General features: G+C 39.4%; 1 protein-coding gene and 1 pseudogene across 1 annotated transcript; one reads left to right on the top strand and one right to left on the bottom strand.

Annotated features, from left to right (window-relative positions):
- LOC107770364 (uncharacterized) overlaps positions 1 to 19,938 on the top strand; it is a 31,861-nt pseudogene extending 11,923 nt beyond the window's left edge.
- A 540-nt stretch (positions 19,939 to 20,478) lies between these two features.
- Positions 20,479 to 22,389, bottom strand: LOC107830055 (amino acid transporter AVT3C-like). Its single transcript, XM_016657539.2, has one exon. It carries the CDS (start codon positions 21,990 to 21,992, stop codon positions 20,715 to 20,717), a length of 1,278 nt encoding a protein of 425 aa, XP_016513025.1. The 5' UTR covers positions 21,993 to 22,389; the 3' UTR covers positions 20,479 to 20,714.
- Positions 22,390 to 23,523: the final 1,134 nt, after the last annotated feature.

Raw genomic sequence — 23,523 nt, 5'->3', positions numbered from 1 at the left:
CGTTAGTTCCTCTCTTCGCTAAACCCTAAGCCTTAATTGCACTTTGTGCTTAAAGCTCTGCACACCTCTCGTGCTTTTCTACGTTGTTCGCTTGACAACTCATCGACGTAGACCTCCAAATACACCGTTCTTTTGGTGCCACATATGCAACATTACGATGTCGGAAGGTATTAAAAAGGATAAGATTGATTAAAATTACATTGAGAAAAGTTGTTTTAAAAGATCTTTCAATCTCTAAATATAGACGCACATAATTGAAAACAAAACACAATAAAAACAAAAGGCATATTAGGCAATACCATTATAACCAATAAGTTGAGGTTAAGAGTTAGTCATGTTAGAAGTACACTTATGTTCGGTGATTGTCAAGAGTCTCTCTGGTTTGTTTAACGTTTTGTATGTAGATAGAAAATATGGAGAACTTCTAGAGCAACCATATATGTCTCTAGAGACAAATTATTATTGAAATTAAGCGGGTCCTAATGGAGTGGAGTGAATATTGATGAGTCCCAGGCGAACCGACTAGTTTGAAATGAGGTGAGATTCGAGCTGAGCTGAGCTGACTAGTTTTAAATGGGGCATAATTATTTTGTTGTTGTGAATTCATTCATGGAACATTTCTCTAAGATCCTTTTCAAATGCCTACCTGAGAACCTGCTATATATTTAAGATAAAAGAAAGAAGTTTAAAACAGAGAGGTGGATTTGAAGGGGTGGTGCTGTGCATGGAAGAGCTTCAATAATCTTAGAGTTTGTTGAAGCAAGACAAAAATGTTCTCTGCTTTCATTTCTTTGGATTTACTCAACGTTTTGTTTTTGCTTTTTATTAAAAATATTAATTATAAAAGGTACAACTTAGTGAGATGGGTTGCTAAATATTTTTTCTGAAGTTTCAAAAAAGCTTTTTCTTCTTTGATCTAATAACGGTTAATATCTCCAAGTGTGGTTTAGGCTTATAAAAAATATCATAGTTGTGGTTTAGAATTTTAGATTTGTTAATATAAGACCTTCCATTGAACAATGCGAAAATATAAGATTTTATTTTCCACTTATTCAAGTACATGATCGGCACAGATGTATTTGTATTTTTTGTTAGTATACCATAGCATGTGGATAGAATCAAGCAGAAATTAACAATGAAATTTTTTATTTGTGCTAGAGCAATGCTCTACATTTTTTAAAGAGAATATAGTTGATAAATGTGGTAGATGGATTATTTCTTTTTATAGAAACTGGTGATATTCTATAAGAGGGGTAAGAATTTCAGATCGCTTTCTATGTTATTGAGTTCGAGAAGGAAGCTAAATCTTAGTTACTATTTTCACGGACTCATTTATATGGTGAAAAATTAATATTACAATTTAAAGGAATTACAAGAGTGGGATAACTAGTATGTCAATCAATAAGGCATTTGGTATTTCTTGTGAAGATAAGAATGTGCCGCCAAGACTTAAAAGGTAATGTTAGTTTCATTGTATTAATAGTAGTAAATAACCCTAATCCCCTATGTATTAGGAGTAAGACATGTATTGTATGTATAGGGCTCACTGTATCATTGTCAACTAATTAGTCAATAAGTTTTTCTCCCGTGCATTCTCACATGGTATCAGAGCATTGGTGAGATAATAATCGTTGTGCGTCATTCCAACGACATCCGGGAAGAAATCAGTCGTCACCGTGTAATTTTCCGGTGACCTAAGTGACTGTTTGCGTCAAAGTCATTATTTATCGGTGTTGTGAACAAACCAACACCACCACAAGGTCCGCCGTAGCCCAGCGACCAAATCCCAAAAAACCCACCGGAAAACTCATTGCCATGCGCCCTCACGCGCCGGGCAAACTCAAGATTTTCCAGCGAGATCTGTGCACGCGCCGGGCGCGTGGGACCCCTTCCCGCCATTTTCGGACGAACTTCCTTCAGGAAAGGTCACTCGCACAGCAATTCCGAGTCGACCATTGCTATCCCTGACAAATTCCTACAACTTTGGAATTTTCCGGCGAGCTACAGTGTTTCCGGCCAGATTTTGGAGAAAGTTTCTTTTGGACAGAGTAATCGTCTTGCTTTTCCGAGCCTACCCATCAAGTTTACATCAGATTCCAACGACTTTTTTATTTTCCGGCGAGCTACAGTGTTTCCGGTGAACAATAACAGTGAAACAGTGATTTCCAAACAATTTTCTGACCTTTTCCGGCGTGAACATTATAATGTCATTCTTATTAGAAGCCTTAGACTCACAATTCGTTGGATCGAATGCATTAAATCCAATCCAGATGGTTTCTTTACCGGATTATATTGAGTTCCTTCAGCACAAAGCACGTAAACAGACAACTTCAGGATTAGCCTCCGTTGTTCCAACAAATAGTAGCATGACTTGTGTCTCCCAATCTTCACCTTTCGAGTCTTGGGTCATTAATTCAGGTGCATCTGATCATATTTTTGGTAACAAATCTCTTTTCACTAGTATTTCATATTCTCAATCTCTTCCAACAGTCACAATGGCCAATGGGTCTCAAGCCATGACAACTGCAATAGGTCAAGCAAGTCCGCTTCCTTCCTTACCTTTAGACTCAGTCCTTTATGTTCCTGGTAGTCCTTTTAATCTCATAGCCCTTAGTCGCTTAGCCAAATCACTTAAATCTGCTGTTTTATTTCTTGATGACCTTGTTTTTATACAGGAACGCAGTACAGGGCGGATCATTGGTACCGGACGTGAAACAGATGGACTATATTACCTTATCCTTGCAAAATCACATGGACTCGCACCTTGTGTTCCTCCAATAACTTGTCCCGTTACTGATTCACCAGATTTATTACATAAACGGTTAAGACATCCCAGTTTGTCAAAACTTTAGAAAATGGTACTTGGCTTATCTCACTTGTCCACTCTAGAGTGTGAGTCGTGTCAGCTCGGTAAGCATACCCGCTCCCATTACCCGCGGCGTCTTGATAATCGAGCAGAGTCACCCTTTACTTTAGTCCATCCAGATGTCTTGGGTCCTAGTCGGGTTAGTTCTACCTTAGGATTCCGCTACTTTGTTAGCTTCATTGATGATTATTCCAGGTGCACTTGGACATTTTTGATGAAAAATCGATCTGAGTTGTTTTCTATTTTCCAGACCTTTCACGCTGAAATTCAAAATCAATTTGGGGTTTCTATCCGCACATTTCGTAGTGATAATGCCCTAGAGTATTTGTCTTCCCCATTTCAGCAGTTTATGAACTCCTATGGGATTATTCATCAAACATCTTGTCCGTACACATCCCAACAAAATGGGGTAGCTGAAAGAAAGAATAGACATCTTATTGAAACTGCTCGTACCCTACTCATACAATCTTATGTTCCGCTGCGTTTTTGGGCAGTTCTTACATCTTGTTACCTTATTAATCGTATGCCATCTTCAGGTATCCAAAATCAAGTTCCATTCTCTGTCCTATTTTCCCACTTATCTTTGTTCTTTCTTCCACCCCGTGTCTTTGGGAGTACGTGCTTTGTGCATGACTTTACTCCAGGAAAAGATAAGTTAGCTCCTCGTGCTCTTAAGTGCATATTTCTGGGTTACTCGAGAACGCAAAAGGGATATCGATGTTATTCTTCTGACCTTCAGCGATTTCTTATGTCTTCTGATGTTACCTTCTTTGAAACCCAATCATACTTCACAGGTCCAGTTAATCGCTTATATATTTCTGAGGTGCTACCCGTTCTTTCTTTTGGAGATTCAGTCCCTATCTCCCATTCATGTTCCTCCATAGCTCCACCGCCTACAGTTCCAGTTACAGCTCCACCACCTACAGTTCCAGTTACAGCTCCACCACCTATAGCTCCGGTGTCACCACCGAGTCCAGTGCCACCACCTAGTCCAGTTCCACTAACTATAGCTCCAGTGCCACCACCTAGTCCAGTGCCACCAACTATAGCTCCAGTGCCACCGCCTAGTCTAGTTCAACCTTCTACAACTCCACCACTCCTGACTTATCATCGTCGTCCACCCCCAGCATCAGGCCCAGCTGATTCACGTCCTGCACCTGACCCTGCTAATACTTCAGACTTGTCTCCTCTTAATCAACCGATTGCACTACGAAAAGGTGTACGGTCCACACTTAATCCTAATCCTCATTATATCGGTTTAAGTTACCATCGTCTCTCATCATCCCATTGTGCATTTGTGTCATCTTTGTCCTCTGTTTCCATCCCTAAGTCTACAGGTGAAGCACTGTCTCATCTCGGATGGCGACAGGCTATGATTGACGAGATGTCTGCTTTACATACAAGTGGTACTTGGGAGCTTGTTCCTCTTCCTTCGGGTAAATCGACTGTTGGTTGTCGTTGGGTGTATGCAGTCAAAGTTGGTCCAGATGGCCAGGTTGATCGACTTAAGGCTCGTCTTGTTGCCAAATGATATACTCAGATATTTGGACTCGATTACAGTGATACTTTCTCTCCCGTGGCTAAAATTGCATCAGTCCGCCTTTTTCTATCCATGGCTGCTGTTCGCCATTGGCCTCTCTATCAGTTGGACATTAAGAATGCTTTTCTCCACGGTGACCTTGAGGATGAGGTTTATATGGAGCAATCACCTGGTTTTGTTGCTCAGGGGGAGTCTAGTGGCCTTGTATGTCGGTTGCATCGGTCCCTCTATGGTCTAAAGCCGTCTCCTCGAGCCTGGTTTGGTAAGTTCAGCACAGTTATTCAGGAGTTTGGCATGACTCGTAGTGAAGCTGATCACTCTGTATTTTGTCGACATTCTGCTTCAAATCTCTGTATTTATCTGGTCGTTTATGTTGACGATATTGTTATTACCGGCAATGATTAGGATGCTATTAGTAAGTTGAAGCACCATCTCTTTCAGCACTTTCAGACTAAGGATCTGGGCAGATTAAAGTATTTTCTGGGTATTGAGGTCGCTCAGTCTAACTCAGGTATTGTGATCTCACAACGGAAGTATGCCTTAGATATTCTTGAGGAGACAGGAATGACAGGTTGTAGACCTGTTGACACTCCGATGGATCCGAATTCTAAACTTCTGCTAGGACAGGGGGAGCCTCTTAGCGATCCTGCAAGATATAGGCGGTTGGTTGGTAAATTAAATTACCTCACAGTGACTAGACCTGACATTTCCTTTCCTGTGAGTGTTGTGAGTCAGTTTATGGATTCTCCCTGTGATAGTCATTGGGATGCAGTTGTCCGCATTCTTCGGTATATAAAATCAGCTCCAGGCAAATGCTTATTGTTTGAGGATCGAGGCCATGAGCAGATCGTTGGATACTCAGATGCTGATTGGGCAGGATCACCTTCTGATAGACGTTCTACGTCTGGATATTGTGTCTTAGTAGGAGGAAATTTGGTGTCTTGGAAGAGCAAGAAACAAAATGTGGTTGCTCGGTCTAGTGCAGAAGCAGAATATCGAGCAATGGCTATGGCCACATGTGAGCTAATTTGGATCAAACAGTTGCTCAAGGAGTTGAAATTTGGTGAGATTAGTCAGATGGGACTTGTGTGTGATAATCAAGCTGCTCTTCATATTGCGTCAAATCCAGTGTTCCATGAGAGAACTAAATACATCGAGATTGACTATCACTTTGTTAGAGAAAAGATACTCTCGGGAGATATTGCTACAAAATTTGTGAAGTCGAATGATCAGCTTGCTGATATTTTCACCAAGTCCCTCACTGGTCCTCGTATTAGTTATATATGTAACAAGCTCGGTACATATGATTTATATGCAACAGCTTGAGGGGGGAGTGTTAGTTTCATTGTATAAATAGTAGTAAATAACCCTAATCCCATATGTATTAGGAGTAGGACGTGTATTGTATATATAGGGCTCATTGTATCATTGTCAATTAATTAGTGAATAAGATTTTTCTCCTGTGCATTCTCACAGGTAAGTTCGACAGAGTGGTGGTTAGGCCGACAATGTTGTATGGAGCTGAGCGATGGCCAGTCAAGAAATCCCATATCCAGAAAATAAAAGAAGCAGAAATGAGAATGTTAAGATGGATGTGTGGGCATACCAGGAGAGATAAGATTAGGAATGAAAATATTCGAGACAAGGTGAGAGTGACTCCCCTAGAGGAAAAGATGCAAAAAAGTGAGGCTAAGAGGTTCGGGCATGTGAAAAGGAGAGACACATATGCCCCAGTGAGGAGGTGTGAGAGGTTGACATTGGTGGGTCTGAGCAGAGATAGAGGTAGGTTAAAGAAGTATTGGGTAGACCGTAGACGGTAGACAGGACATGGTGTAGTTCCAGCTTACCGAGGACATGACTCTTGATAGGAGGGCGTGAAGGTCGAGAATTAGGGTAGATGTTTTGTAGGGAGTCAAGTGTATTTCTTTTTCATACTAGTAGTATTATTCTTGTATTCTCAGATTTCGCTCCTGCTGGCCTATATTCTCGTATTTTCTGATTCTTAGATTTATATTACTTCGTGTTGTCTCTTTCGCTCAGGTATCTTTGTATCTTGTTGTTGTTACTGCTTATTGCTACGGCTTCTTTTTCGTTTGAGCGGAGGGTCTATTGGAAACAGCCTCTCTACCTTTATAAGGTAGGGGTAAGGTCTGTGTACACACTACTTTCCTCAGCGCCCTTCTGTGGGATTACACTGGGTTTTTTGTTGTATCTATATTGAGTATCTCACTTGTGAATTCCAACTATTCAGTTAATCTCGTCATTCTTCCTCTCTAGGTTTCCAGCAAACACAGGGGCCAAGGGGTGCACACCAAGTGGCTTCTGGTGCTCCGGGGAAGCCTCCACGTCCAGTTCCCATTCCCCAGCCTGATGAAACTGTGCAGCCTAGTAAACAGAAGGCGAAAGTTCCAGTATTGGAGAAGCATCTGGTTGACCAACTTAGCACAGAGGAACAGGATTCATTGAACTCGAAGTTCCAGGAAGCAACTGATGCAGAGAAGAAGGTCGGCTATATGTCGGCTATAAATGTTCTTTCAAATGTTTTTTCCAGTCTCCTTTACTTGGCTCAATTCCCCCTTTCTGCTTTTTTTTTTCTTTTTCTTTTCTATAATTGCTTCCTGAATTATGAACAACCAGTGAGAGAAACACTGGTATTTGGGATTGGATCTTTTTCACTAGGTACTAGAGTGGTGGTCATTTTGTCAAATCTCATATCTTATGTCTACTTGTTGACGTGTGTAATATACCACAGGGTAAATCTTCCAAGAGACTGTCTGTCTCTTCCGTGTTTTGTTACGGCATTTGTTGTATTTACTTTATTTTGGATCTGATGTATGAAAAGGCAAGCGAGTAATTCTGTTTAGGAACTGAAGAATAGAAACAATGCTGTGACCTTGCGGAGCAAAGCATTATGTTTGCTTCAGATTGTGAAATATATATGCTACTGACATGGTGTCTGGTCCGTCATAATTTCATAAGCAGTAAATTTTTGGATATTTCTCACGTGCTCATAATATCTGGACTTTGTGGAATTGCAAATGCTACTTCGATGCTTTGAAGCCATTGGTAATAAAATTTTGTTCTTTACGAGTTAAAGTTGGTGCTGTTAACGAACAATGCTGAATCTTCGTATTTGATTTAAAAAACGTTGATCTAACTTGATGCTTAAGTTCTTTTGTCAGTTCAAGCTTGATTTATTGGTGATTACTCCTAATAACCAATAGTAATTGACGGTTATTCCTTTATCTCTTATGCCATAATGCCAATCACAGGTCATGGAACTGGAGAAGGAAATTTTAGACGCCAAAGAAAAAATTCAGTTCTACCATGCAAAGATGCAAGAATTGGTGAGTATCTTGATCATTATGTATCTAAAGTTCTCTCGGTTTTATTCAGATATCTCTCAATGTTTACTTTATTAAAAAAAGAAAAGAATAGAAAAATAGATCTCTCAGTGTTTCTAAGCTGGGAAATAAATCCTGAAATTGGTCCCGCCATGCCCTTGGGGGACATATTAGGTGTTATTCCCAGGGTAGAATTTCCTTCTTATGTGTACTACTGATTGTGTTTAGTTTGTTTGACTTGTTATCTCATTAGTGACCAAATAGTGCCAGACAAGCAGCTACATGGAAACCGATTTCGTCCATCCTAGTAATAAGTCAGTTTCAATCTTTTTGATGACTTTGCATGTCCGCTTGGATTCTTGGTAAAGTTTGCACTAAGATTAGCACAAACAAGAGGTTAATGCTTGCGCACACCTTGACTAGCTATTTCTTTTTCCTGAGGTTTTCACTGCTGCACTATTTTGGTTCACCATGCTAACAGCAGGAACCTTCAAATACTAAGTAGTTATGGGTGTCTAGATCTGGACGAGTATAGAATTATGACCCATAGCCACAAAATGCAGCGGGATCTTGGATGATAAGATTCAGCTGAGATTAAGAGTGCAGGTCACAGTTCCACTATTTCTACTTGGCTCCTTGACTAATCTATTGACTTTTGAGTCTGAAATTCACTTACTATTTAGTGTCTTTTATTATTCATATTTCATACAACAGCTTAAAGGTGTTCCATTTCATTCAGGCCACGTGAATTAATTTTTTTTTCTTATGGCTATGGCTTACCAAGTTCTGAATAATTAGTGATTATATCTTTATATGCTCTAGGGTATCATGTCATACATTTATTTATACCCTTGGTTTTGTGATGTTCTTCCTGAAGCCATGAATTTCTATTAACTGATCGATGGGTTTCCTTGCTGCCGTGTTCAGCTATGGATAGCTGAAGTTGAAAGCACATCACTAAAACTGTCTGCTTTTCTTTGGCCTTTTACATCAGATTCTATACAAAAGCCGATGCGATAATAGACTGAATGAGATCACCGAAAGAACTTCTGCTGACAAAAAAGAGGTAAAACTTATTTTGAACACAACAAATTTGAGCGCACGACCAATTTTTTGTTAACTAATAAAAGTTGACCATTTTACAGGTCGAATTACTGGCTAAAAAATATGAAGAGAAATACAAGCAGACTGGAGATGTTGCTTCTAAGTTGACAATTGAGGAGGCCACATTTCGGGATATTCAGGTATTTCTGTGGCTCTTCCTAACCCAATTCACTGATACTAACTCTTCTGCTCTACTAGCGTCTAGTGAATTGTACAATCTGGCAGAGCTTTTCTTGTGATATTGTGTTCTGCTGAACCTTTTGTAGGAGAAAAAAATGGAGCTTTATAGAACGATTGTCAAAATGGATCAAGATGGCAAAACTGATGGTATCCAGGTAGCTATATTTTACCACTAATAGATTTGCTGGAGATAGCTAGAACATTTCAGATTTAAACTCTGGCTTTTGTAGGACCGTGCTAATCAGATTCAGGCAGACCTCGAGGGGCTAGTAAAAGCATTGAACGAACGGTGCAAAACTTATGGGCTACGGGCCAAACCAACTACTCTGCTTGAGCTTCCATTTGGTACTTGCGCTAGTATTTTTGTAGTTCTTGCAATTATATGTGCTTTTATTGAGCTATTTTATATGTTCTTATTCTTGATACCATAAAATCCAGATTAAAAACATTGTCGAAAATTTGTTTCCTGCATTCCCTGTTATTTTTGGTTCTGAATTGATCCCATTTGAGTTATTGGTATTCGCGAGAAATTTGGGTTCTACCCGGCTGTTTAGTTGTTCTTTAAAGTGCCATTTATGTTTTACTTTTGTTGGCTTCAGCCTCAAGCCGAAGCCTTCCTTTTGGCACCCAAGTTCAGTGTAGTACTTAATTGGGGGTATCATTATTAACTTCTTGCTGGCTGCATTAGGATTTCTTCCAGTTTTATAGTTTTCTACCCTGTTGATTATAAAAATAAAAACCTGTTGATAGTATGAGAATGTAATATGTGGCATGTATACAAGTTAAAAGGAGTATTTATATATTTCAATATCTCTAAAGAGACCTATACCTTTATATTTAAATCATGTGCATCTAGATCATGAGTTGGGACTAATTCTGATGTCGAAGAGCTGTGTGTGTTCATCTAAAGGTCTGTACCTTGGTGGGAAAATGGGATAACATCAGTGACGGATCCAGGATTTTATGTTCGTGGGTGCTTAATTTTTCTTGATGTGTCGTAACTACTTAATTTTTTGGTTGGTAGGTGCTTTCTTTTCCTTTTATATCAGATGCCTCAAATTTCTTATATAACTATACCTATGTTGTGTAAAGTTTAATGGGTGCTGAAGCACCTAAATTTAGTACGTAGCTCCGCCCCTTGGATAACATGCCATTTTGATGATTCTTGTATTTTTTTTTGCCTAAGCTTCTCTGATTTTCATTGCTTATTTTTTAATACTTTCTGATATATTAGTAATAATTGTAAAGGTTGGCAACCGGGCATCCAAGAGGGGGCAGCTGACTGGGATGGAGCGTGGGATAAATTTGATGATGAAGGTACGCTGTAAAACGTCATTTTAAAATCAAACATTCAAAGTGCCTCCAAAGTGGTCCAGAGACCATCTTATCAGCTTATCATATTTAGATTAAAAGACTTGACTTTCATAGTGCCTATAGAGACCACCGGATCATCTTCTTTTCCTCCCTTTGCTTTGTGCATTTTTAAAAAAAATTATTATCATCATTATTATTATAATTATTATTAATTATTAATTCTTTTTTTGGGTAAGTAAGATCTCATTACCAGGGAGAAAATATTTACCTACAAAGCAAAAACCCCTAAAGCTTGTGTGAGAGTTTAAGACATGAGAAGAAAGAATTTCTTGTAAACATTTGTGTCTTACATTAGCCCTATTTACATAGGGTGTTTACACAGTACTAAACCCTTCTCTACCAATGTGGGACATTATACATACTACTATATACTAGCTCTCTAACACTCCCCCTCAAGCCGGTGCATATAAATCATATGTACCGAGCTTGTTATATATGTAACTAATATGAGGATCAGTGAGGGACTGAGTGAAAATATTTGGGGGTATTATCAGTTTTAGCCCGCGTCAGAAACTATTTATATTTGGTAGCCGAAAAAGTGTTTAAAATTTGTATAGTTTTTGTATATAACCTACAGAATGTATATATATAAAAAATTTACATTTTTTTGGCTATTATTTTAAGAGTGACTATACACTGTCATTTTTCCAAATATATTTGTAAGCTGATCATTAGACTTCACAAACTTTGTAACAATAACTCCTGAGAGTATGTTCTCTCTGATGAAGTGACAATCAATCTCAATGTGTTTGGTCTTCTCATGGAACATTGGATTTGATGCAATATGAATGTCAACTTGATTATCACACATAAGTTCTATCTGACAGATTTCTCCAACTTTTAATTCTCTGAGCAACTGCTTGATCCAAACTACACATTTTGCGATAGCCACTGCTCGATATTTTGCTTCTGCACTAGATCGAGCAACCACATTCTGCTTTTTGCTTTTTCAAGAGACCAAATTACTTCATACTAAAACACAATATCCAGACGTAGAACATCTATCAAAAGGTAATCTTGCCCGATTAGCATCTGTGTATCAAATAATTTGCTCATGGCCCCTATCCTCTAATAGTAGTCCTTTGCCTGGAGCTGATTTTGTATACCGAAGAATGCGGACAACTGCATCCCAATGACTATCACAAGGAGAGTCCTTTAAGTGACTTACCACACTCACAGGAAAGGAAATGTCAGGTCTAGTCACTGTGAGGTAATTCAATTTGCCAACCAGCCGCCTATATCTTGAGGTAATTCAATTTGCCAACCAGCCGTCTATATTTTGCAGGATTGCTAAGAGGCTTCCATTGTCCTGGCAGAAGCTTAGCATTCGGATCCATTGGAGTGTTAACGAGTCTGCAATCCATCATTCTCAAGAATGACAAAAACATATTTCCTTTGTGAAATAACAATATCTGAACTAGACTGAGCAACCTTAATACCTAAAGAATATTTTTTATCTACCCAGATTCTTAGTCTGGAAGTGTTGAAAGAGATGTTGCACGAGATTAGTAATACCATCTTGATTATTGCCCAGTTATAACTGTGAGAAGGCACGGGAGAAAATATGATATATATTGATATGTTGTGTGTGATGCAATACAAGAGGTGCTATTTATAGCTACTCTATACAAAGGGGATACTACTCCTATTCCAATGTGGGACAATTACATAGCTATTTCTAACACTCCCCCTCAAGTCGGAGCATATAAATCATATGTACCGAGCTTGTTACATATATAATCAATGCGAGGACTAGTGAGGGACTTGGTGAAAATATCTGCAAGTTGATCATTCGATCTCACAAACTTCGTAGTAATGTCTCCTGAGAGTATCTTTTCTCTGACGAAGTGACAATCAATCTCAATGTGTTTAGTTCTCTCATGAAACACCGGATTTGATGCAATATGAAGTGCAGCTTGATTATCGCACACAAGTTCCATCCGACTGATTTCACCAAATTTCAACTCCTTGAGCAATTGTTTGGTCCAGACTAGTTCACATGTTGCCATAGCTATTGCTCGGTATTCTGCTTCTGCACTAGACCGAGCAACTACATTCTGTTTCTTACTTTTCCAGGACACCAAATTTCCTCCTACTAAAACACAATATCCAGACGTAGAACGTCTATCAGAAGGTGATTCTGCCCAATCAGCATCCGAGTACCCAACGATCTGCTCATGACCTAGATCCTCAAACAGTAATCCTTTACCTGGAGCCGATTTTATATACCGGATAATGCGGACAACTGCATCCCAATGACTATCACAGGGAGAATTCATAAACTGACTTACAACACTCACAGGATAAGAAATGTCGGGCCTAGTCACTGTGAGATAATTTAATTTACCAACCAGCCGCCTATAGCTTGCAGGATCGCTAAGCGGCTCCCCCTGTCCAGGCAGAAGTTTAGAATTCGGATCCATCGGCGTGTCAACAGGTCTGCAACCTGTCATCCCTGTTTCCTCAAGAATGTCTAACACATATTTCCTTTGAGAAATAACAATACCTGAGCTAGATTGAGCAACCTCAATACCTAGAAAGTACTTCAATCTGCCTAGATCCTTAGTTTGAAAGTGCTGGAAGAGATGCTGCTTCAGATTAGTAATACCATCCTGATCATTGCCCGTAATAACAATATCATCAACATAGACTACCAGATAAATACATAGACTTGAAGCAGAGTGGCAATAAAACACAGAGTGATCAGCTTCACTACGAGTCATGCCAAACTCCTGGATAACCGTGCTGAACTTACCAAACCAGGCTCGAGGAGACTGCTTTAGACCATAAAGTGACCGACGCAAGCGACATACAAGGCTACGAGACTTCCCCTGAGCAATAAAACCAGGTGGTTGCTCCATATAAACCTCATCCTCAAGATCACCATGAAGAAAGACATTCTTAATGTCCAACTGATAGAGGGGCCAATGACGAACTGCAGCCATGGATAGAAAAAGGCGAACTGATGCCACTTTAGCCACTGGAGAGAAGGTATCATTGTAATCTAGCCCAAATATTTGAGTGTATCCTTTGGCAACAAGACGTGCCTTAAGTCGATCAATCTGGCCATCGGGACCAACTTTGACTGCATAAACCCAACGACAACCAACGGTAGATTTACCTGAAGGAAGAGGAACAAGCTCCCATGTACCACTTGTATGTAAAGCAGACATCTCGTCACTCATAGCCTGTCGCCATCCTGGATGAGACAATGCTTCACCTGTAGACTTAGGGATGGAAACCGAGGACAATGAAGATATAAAAGCATAATGGGGAGATGACAGACGATGATAACTCAAACCAACATAATGAGGATTAGGGTTTAGTGTGGTCCGTATACCTTTTCGAAGTGCAATCGGTGTACTAGGAGCAGGATCCGCAGTAGGAGCCGTGTCAGGTGCAGGACGAGAACCAGATGGGCCTGATGTAGGGCGCGAACGACGTTGATAAGTCAAGAGTGGTGTTCCTGTGGCTGGGGAACTAGGAGGGATAACACTGGACTACTCAAAAGTTGGTATGGGTGAAACCTCTGTGGTTGAAGGTGGAGAAGGATTACTAAACTCCTCAAAAGTCGGTATAGGTAAGACCTCAGATATGTCATGGTGGTCAGCAGAAGTGACATCAGTTGTGAAGAAAGGTTTAGACTCAAAAAATGTGACGTCAGCTGACATAAGGTACCTATGAAGATCAGGTGAATAACAACGATATCCCTTCTGAACACGAGAATAACCAAGGAAGACACACTTGAGAGCACGAGGAGCTAACTTATCTTTCCCCGGGGCTAAGTTATGAACAAAACATGTGCTCCCAAAAACCCGAGGTGGAAGAGGGTATAAGGCTGACTGGGGAAACAATATTGAATGTGGAATCTGACCCTTGATGGGAGATGAAGGCATCCTATTAATCAAATAACAAGCTGTGAGAACTGCATCGCCCCAAAAACGCAGCGGAACACGAGACTCAATTAGAAGTGTGCGAGCAGTCTCAATAAGGTGCCTATTCTTTCTTTCTGCAACCCCATTTTGCTGAGGGGTATAAGGACAAGATGTCTGATGAATAATTCCATGAGAAGACATAAACTGCTGAAACTGAGAAGATACATATTCTAAGGCATTATCACTGCGAAAAATGCGGATAGAGACACCAAATTGGTTTTTGATTTCAGCACAAAAACTCTGGAATATAGAGAATAACTCAGAACGATCTTTCATTAAGAAAAGCCAAGTACATCTTGAGTAATCATCAATAAAGCTAACAAAATAACGAAATCCCAAGGTTGAACTGACTCTACTAGGACCCCATATATCAGAATGAACCAAGGAGAAAACAGACTCTGCATGACTCTCAACACTACGCGTAAAGGAAGCTCGGGTATGTTTCCCAAGCTGACACGACTCACAATCTAATCTAGACAAACTGGATAAACTAGGCACCATCTTTTGAAGTTTGGATAAACTCGGATGTCCTAAACGTCTGTGGATTAGATCTGGAGGATCTGTAACTAGACATGTTGTGGAAGGACTGAGCGAGTTAAGGTAGTAAAGACCTTCTGATTCACGACCTGTACCAATTGTCCGTCCCGTACTGCGGTCCTGCATAATAAAAGAATCATCAATAAAATATATACCACAATTGAGGGCACGAGTCAAACGACTAACAGATGCAAGACTAAAAGGACAACTAGGAACATAAAGAACGGAATCTAGGGTGATAGAAGACAATGGGTTGGCTTGTCCAACTCCTTGTGCCTTAGTTTGACATCCATTGGCTAAAGTAACAGTAGGAAGAGACTGTGAATATACAATATTCGACAAAAGTGATTTATTACCAGAGATATGATCAGAAGCGCCTGAGTCCATGACCCATGGTCCAAGAGTACTAGACTGGGAAACACAAGCAAAAGAATTACCAGCAATAGGAGTGTCAGTCTGGGCAACTGAGGCTACTTGTGGAGATGTTTGCTTACTTGCTCGATACTGAAGGAGCTCATTATATTCTTCTTTAGATACAGAAAAGCCCTGGTTACCTGTAGTCTCGCTCTGAGCAACGTAGGCATTTTTGGGTGGACGGCCATTTAAGGAATAACACATTTCGCGAGTGTGTCCAAGTTTGTGACAATAAGAACACTTGGGTCTAGATCTCCCAAAACGACCGCCTCCTCGTCTATTCTCCATAGCTTGAGATGCCCGAACATCCACTGTCTGGGATGCAAGAACAGAGGAATCAAGTTTCTGTGATGAAATCACTGGGTGACTTGGTGCTGCAGCAAGGCGAAGTAATCGAGAGAATAATTTATCAACTGTAGGGACAGTTGGACTCGCCAAAATCTGGTCTCGTACTGAATCAAGATCATGAGGAAGTCCAGCGAGTGTAAGAACTAGAAACATTTTCTGTCGCTGCTCTTGTTGTTTTGACACACTAGCAGAAACTGGCATCAATGTCTCAAATTCCTCCATGACTGCCTGTACCTGACCCAAGTAAGTAGACATATCTAATTCTTGTTTCTTTAAGTTTGTCATCCGTGATATCACATCATAGAAGCGAGATATATCATTAGTGTATAACGTACGAGCCTTTGCCCAAACCAAATAACATGTCTGGAATGGCCGAAACAAAGGCATCAACTTAGAATCAATAGAACGCCACAAGATGCTACATAATTGAGCATCAATTTTTTGCCCAAAGCGCTATCGCCTTTTCATCTCCTTCGCTAGACTGTTTAATCAGATGATCTTGCACACCTTGACCTTTACACCACAACTCGACAGATGAAGCCCAAGCTAAGTAGTTTGAACCTCCCATTAAAGGTTCCGAGGTAATCATAACATTAGAGTTTCCAGAACTCATGCTTTTAGACCCAAAAACATCAATTCCCAAAGACATCTTGTAAATTATTACCAAATAAGAGAAATAATCAACTGTAATCCACTGAAAATAGAGTAAGGAACACTGAACCAGAATAGTAAACTACTGTAGCAGTTGGAAAGTTACTGTTGCAGCCGGAAAATATTCAAAGTGGTCGGAATGAAATAAAAACAGTAGGGGTAGGATCGGAATTACCAGAAGACCCAACTTTTCTGAAGGAACTTTTTCAAAAAATGGCCGAAAGTCAACTTTTTGAAATCACTATTCACGCCGGAAAAATAAAAAAGTGGTCGGAATTTGGTGTAACCTGGATGGATAGGCTCGGAATTGCAAGGGAAACAATCTGTCCTGAAGAGTCGTCGCCAAAAAATGGCCGGAAGGTGGCCCACGCAACGTTGGAACTTCGCCGGAAAATTTTCTTTGGACAGCTACAGTACCGCCGGAGATTTTCACTGGGATTTGGTCGCCGGACAGTGACTACTCTTGTGGTAGTGTTGGATTTTGTGCACAACACTGACCGAGACAAAGCAGATGCAAAACAACTTTGAAAGTCGCCGGAAAAAAAGGGTTCCGGTGACTGATTTTACTTCCCGGAATCGCTGGAATTTATGCACAGCGATAAATCTCTCACGATAGCTCTGATACCATGTGAGAAGGTACGGGAGAAAATATGATATATTGATATACTGTATGTGATGCAATACAAGAGGTGCTATTTATAGCTACTCTATACAAAGGGGATACTACTCCTATTCCAATGTGGGACAATTACATAGCTATCTCTAACAATAACGATTTCGTCAACATATGCCACCAGATAAATACATAGATTAGGAGTAGAATGCCGATAAAACAAAGTGATCAGCGATAGGTCTCTTACGCTTGCTCTGAGACCATGTGAGAGTCTAAGACATGGGAAGAAAGAATTTCTTGTATACATTTGTGTCTTTTATTAGCCTTATTTATATAGGGTGTTCAAATAGTACTAAATCCTTCCCTACCAATGTGGGACACTATGACATACTAACTCTCTAACAACTTGATAACCGACTCAAGCTTCAGTAAAAGAAAAAACCTGCACTACAAGCTCATCTAAACAGCAATCTATTCTAACCAGCACCAGTGGACAACACCATTACAACTAAGGATACCAATTCAATGTCTTCAGCTGTGCCAGCAACTTTCACATTGCAACCCCCCGAGCATGTATATCTTGCACAATCATCCTGATGAGGATGTCGGCATTTCTCCTTTTGTCTTGGAAGATTATGAGATTTCTTTCTTGCCATATAGCAGGCACAGGCAGCTAGAGCAATTCTGTATATTTCGGCACTCCCATTCTTCCCTTTTGCATATGTCTCTGCCCAACTTTGCTCTATTGACCATTCATTCGGCTGCCTAGATATTCCCTTGCCATATCCGTAGCCTGCTCCATACTTCTTCGGAATATTCACACAAAGAATAAGTGTTCTCTTGTTTCATCCTCAGCTTCACAGAGGGCATAGCACATTAGTAGCAATAATATTATTATTGTTATTAATAATAATAATAATAATATTTTTCAAGTTGTCCGAAATTCTGAACTCATTGTATTGTTGAATAATTGTCCTTCTCAGAATTCACATTTGTGAAGGAGCTCACTCTTGATGTACAAAATGTCATTGCCCCTCCTAAACCAAAAACCCCATTGGTCCGGGAGAAAGCATCTTCTTTGAATGACCATGATACTGGAAAATCATCTGCCGATGCTGGCACTGATGCAAAGGCAGAGAAGTTACCAAGCCCAGTAAAAGCTAGAGAGAGTGATGCGGAGACTGCCCATTCAGCAAGAAGTCCAGCTGATAGTCCAACCAGGAGTAGTGCAGTTGAGAGCCCGTCAAAAGAATTTGAAGAATCACTGAATAGGAGGGACAGTACTTTTGATGGTTCACCCCATGCTGCCCAAAGGTAATGTGTTGTTTTTGTTCTTCTCTTTTGGTGATTTGATCTCTCATGGTGTTATATTCTCCAAATAATGTGCCACCTATTCTATTATTCAATCATATTCTTTGATGGATTCAGCTTCTCTAAACTGTTAGCTTTTCTTAGAAATCTGAACTTCTGAATAATTTACTAGTGCAGTGAACGCTGGGGGACTGAGTCTGTGTTCTCTGGGGACAAAAAATTTGATGAATCTGGTTGGGGTGCATTTGATACAGGCCGTGATGCAGATGCTGCGTGGGACTTCAATTCTGCTTCTAAGGTAAGTGGATACATCTATTTCATTTTTGTTATAAGAAAAAAAAAAAGAAAAAGGTAAATGGATACATCAGATGTTCGTTCTTTCACTTTTTCAATTACTAGGTTATAGGAAAAGCATCTTCCGGGGCACCAACATTTCTTCGGCCTTAGCATCCTTTGCATGCCTTTTTGTTTTGTCACTGCATGTCTACTGCATTTTGGTCTAGACAATTTTCGGCTTATCTGTGGTGCTTGAAATATTTCATCTGTCATTGGCTTAGTTGAAGGGCCTATTATATTGCTAATTTTCTACGGTATTGCAGGATTCTCTTTTTGATGATGATGACTGGGGCCTAAAGCCTATAAAAACGGGCTCCACAAATTCCAGTATCACACTCCCGAAGCAAACCCCATTTTTTGATTCTGTTCCTAGCACCCCTAGTTACAATAGTGGGATCAGTTACTCAGAGAACCAGTTCCCAAAGCGAAGCCTATTCTTTGATTCTGTTCCAAGCACCCCAACTTACAACCCTGGAGTCCCACAGGCAGACAACTTGTTCTCTAGGCAAAGTCCTTTCTTTGATTCTGTTCCTAGCACACCAGCCTATAATGCAGGTGGCTCCCCACTTGCGGATAACACGTTCCAGAAAAAGAGTCCATTTGCCTTCGCTGACTCGGTTCCAAGCACACCTATGTTTAGTTCTACGCCTCGAAGATCTAGTGATATGTCTGAGGAGCCCTTGAGCAGCTTTTCCAGATATGATTCCTTCAACACGCACGATGGTGGCCCCTTTGCTAGTCGTGAGTTTTCAAGATTTGATTCGATGCGCAGCACTACAGACTCTGAGTATGATAATGGTTCGTCCCAGCAGCGTGGCTCCTTCGCTAGGTTTGATTCATTTCGCAGCACGGCAGATTCTGATTATAATTTTGGGCTCTTTCCCCCTCAAAAGTCACTATCAAGGTTTGATTCTATCGGCAGCACCCGTGACACAGATTATGGTCATGGTTTCTCATCCTTTGATGATGCAGATCCATTTGGGTCCCATCATGAACCATTTAAGACATCAGTGGGGAGTCAGACACCAAAGAGAGATTCTGATAGTTGGAAAGCATTTTAATGTGGTAATGGATTTCCTTGCTCGCATATGGTCTCGTTTCCCCCCTCTATTTAAAGCTGTCTTTGGTCTGTTCTTTTGGTTGTAGGGATAGTGAATTGGTTGTGATTAGCTAGTCTTTCGTTGTGGCATGAGAGAGTGTTACGAAGAGTTGTATTATCTAATATTTTCTCATTAGCTGGGTTTTTCTTTCATTTTTCTTTGGGGTGGGGGAGGGGGTGTGTATTTTGACCTTTTCCTTCTCTCCTATTGTTGTTTAAAGGTGAGCTGAGCTTTTGTTGCATTCACCCATATTCAATGTATAAAACATGTAATAATGTTCTTTTCTTTTCAGTCAGTTCCTAGTTTAGAGTTATTTAGGTTCGAGAGTGATTTGTATCCACTTGATTGTCAGTTATTATGATAAAGTTGAGGATTTGCGGTAGGATCAAATAAATCATAGGTAGTTTCGCTCTAATTTAGTATTCAAAACATTCATCATGGTTTCATCATGCCTGTGGTGATGATCTATCACCACCTTTCTCTTTAATTCGAGCTTGGAACTGGCTACACTTAATTAAACTAAGACAGGAAACTGCAACCCTCTTATAGTCTCTTTAATCAGTCAAATTTGGTTCGACAGGCAAGTAAAACCGAAGAGATTGGTTGAAAAAAGAAAAAGGCAGAAACATTTTCGATGAATGCGTTAAATTCAAAGGGAAAATAGAAAATTATTAGTCTTTGAAATTAACTTCTGCCTATCATTGCAAGTCATATAAAACTAAATGAATCACATTGTATCATCTTCCGCTATTATTTGAGAGAACAAAAGAGGCACAATACTGTGACTCACTCCATGGCATAAACAGTAAGACATATTAATGACCGTTTGTTGAAGAAAATTTACTACAAAAAGGTAGGAACAAAAAGTAAAACTTATCCTCAAAGAGAATCCATAATCTAGATGTGATCTTATTATATGTACACATCAACAGAACCCGCCCTAGATCCACCTCTTCTAGGGAGTAATTTGAACTCAACCTAAACCAGAGAGTACATGATTATATATATATAAATATATAAAATGATTCAATTAAATTGTAATAGGAAGCAAGTAGCCAACTTTATGCTTTGACTCCAAAGATCTCCAGCATGGAAGAATAAGTTCCATAGATAGCCAAAACTGCACCCATTAAAACAAGTGCAGAATCCAAAGCCAAACCAAGCCATCCTAGTTCTTTCTTGAATACAATTAAGTGAAACAAAGCAGGTAGCACAAACCCCAAAACAATGCACACACTGCTCCCAACTAGTGACAAGAAATCAGCAAAATTTGGCACCATTAATGCCACTAAAGTGACTACCAAAACCACAATCCATCTCAACCAAAAGCAGTATCTCCCTTCACAAAATCTCCTTTCCATCACTTCATAAACAGGATTCATCATTAATGGGAAAGTAAAGAAAAGGTTTATGCAAAGTCCAATTTGCACTAATGTGCTAAGCAATCCTCTCCCAAGATTGGTTGTGATTATATCTTTGGTCTCTTCCCCAAAGGCAAAGTACCCCAATACTCCAAAAGAACCATACATCAAAGAAATGAAAGCCATTGACAAACCCAAGATTTTCCCAAATTTTTCCTTGTCTTTCATCTCTGCTTCTAAAGGTAAGACCATCCCAACACCTTCAAAAGCATAAACAGATACACCAAGACCATAGAAGAAAACACTGAACCCACCAAATGTTTCAAGAACAGGTCTATTCTTTAGAAAAATCAACACATCCTCAGCCATAACTACCCCCATAGCACCTAAATCAACAACATCAGCAAATATACTCAAAGGGGCTAAGTGAGTGAGTGTAGGGATTGAATTCAACCCCAACTGAAATGGGAAACAACTCCAAATATACACTTTTTTAGGTGACAACCCCAAGATTTTAGGACTTGGATTTGTAACAGAATAATTGAATAAGTGTGCTAATGTATTGGCTATGAAAATCAAGTAACTTATACAAAAACCAGCTTGAGACATAACAATCATAGCATCTACTGTACATCTACCTACAGATCCACACACAGCATATCCCAAATCACCAAAAGATGAAATCTTGGCAACTTTGAAATGGGATTCTAGCTTTCTCCTTGAATAAACAAGAAGCATCATACAATAGCAAGTAAGAGTTGCTACTGATAAAAGCATGAGAGTACCCATTACCCATCCTGTTTTCTTGAAACTATAAGGAAGACCAAGAACTCCAGCTCCTACTACTGCTATGAAAACATTAGCAAAAGTTTTGGAAGGTGAAGAAAGATGTTGGGTGTTTGCTAAAAGTGGTGTATCTTCTCTTGGGATTTGCAGAATATGGGATGATGAACTTGCCTTGTCTTTCTCAAACCCCATAGTTCACAGTTCAAATCAAGAATCCAAATTAGTGACCAAAATACCAGTAAAGGTTAAAACTTTATTGATTTAGATTACTCAAACTGTGAAGAAATTGTAGTTATTACAGATCAAAGAGAGAAACTTTAAGTTTATTTCAGTTATTACAGATGAAAGAAAGATAATTGAAGTTTGTTTCAATGTTTCAAAGTGCCAAGTTCTGGGGTTCAGAGGGAGTTTTGAGGAGGAGAAAATGGCGGTGGAAGCTGCATAGATGTACACTTTTTCGTCAAGCGAGAGAAAAAATCAAGAGACCATTTAAAGAAAACCTTTGAAAGTGACAATGATATTTTATGGAGCTAAGAAATCTGTGCACGGCTTTTATTTTTTTATTTTTTTTGTGTGGTCAAAATAAGTTTTGGTTTCTGGTGAAAAAGGACAGATGGTCGGTCATATGAAGTTGTTTCAACTTTCAATCATTATTCATTAACAAATATTTTACATAATTTTAAAATATTGAAAAAGACCATTGTTTAACAAGTTTCCTTTGATGAATATACAAACCTAAAAGGCTATAAAGTGACGGGCAAGATCCACGTAGTATGAGCATCAATACACAAATACTATTGCAGATTGCAGAAACAAACAAGTGTGACCTAATTCCTATCACAATTTTCTTCCACCTAGTACATAACAAAAATCTCAACTCTGTTAAAAGTTAGTTCACACATTAGATACGCGAAAATTATGATGCAAGCATTGTTTATAGGGGATATAATAATGAAATGATTGTTATGAGTTGGTTAATACTGAGGAGATTATCATTTTCATGGGATGATTAAAATATATTTTATAAATTGTCATTTTATAATATATATATATATATATATATATATATATATATATATATATATATATATATATATATATCACTTTCTTTTTTTTGGATTAGTCTCTTAACTCAAATTCTCTCTAAAACAGTACAACAGATGACTTTATATGATCGGCGAAGTCATTCACCCATCGGATGGTTTGAGCCCGGTGAGGCTAGGTTATATGACACTGATTTAGTGAAGGATGCCTTGGAGAAGGTAAAGTTGATTCAGGAGCGAATTCGCACAAGACAGTCCACACAGAAGAGTTACACGGATCAGAAGGCGTATGATCAATCATTTATGGTGGGCGAGGAGGCTCTCTTAAAAGTCTCAACGTGAGAGAGCCCTCGCGTTCGCGATGAAGGATCTCAGGGCCTAGGCCAACTTTGCCTTCGCAATCGCGTGGCTTCTTCCCCGATCGCGAAGAAGGGTCAACTAGGTAGAGACTTGTTTTAAATCGGGGATTGGATTCATTTTCTCTCATTTCACTTTGGGTTAGCCGATTTTGGAGCTCTTGGAGTGGGATTTTTCACCCATCATTGTAAGTTAAGTAATTACTACTTAATGTGAGTTTAATACATGGATTTTGAGTAGATTTTTACATATAAATTGTGAAAATTATAGGATTTAGTTGGAGAAAACCTAGGTTTTGATAAAAATGGGATTAGACCATGAAA

This window comes from Nicotiana tabacum, chromosome 3 (genome assembly GCF_000715075.1).
Source record: "Nicotiana tabacum cultivar K326 chromosome 3, ASM71507v2, whole genome shotgun sequence".
NCBI lineage: Eukaryota > Viridiplantae > Streptophyta > Magnoliopsida > Solanales > Solanaceae > Nicotiana > Nicotiana tabacum.
Note: the sequence above shows the minus strand (reverse complement) of the source record. Positions and strands in the feature narration are given on the sequence as shown.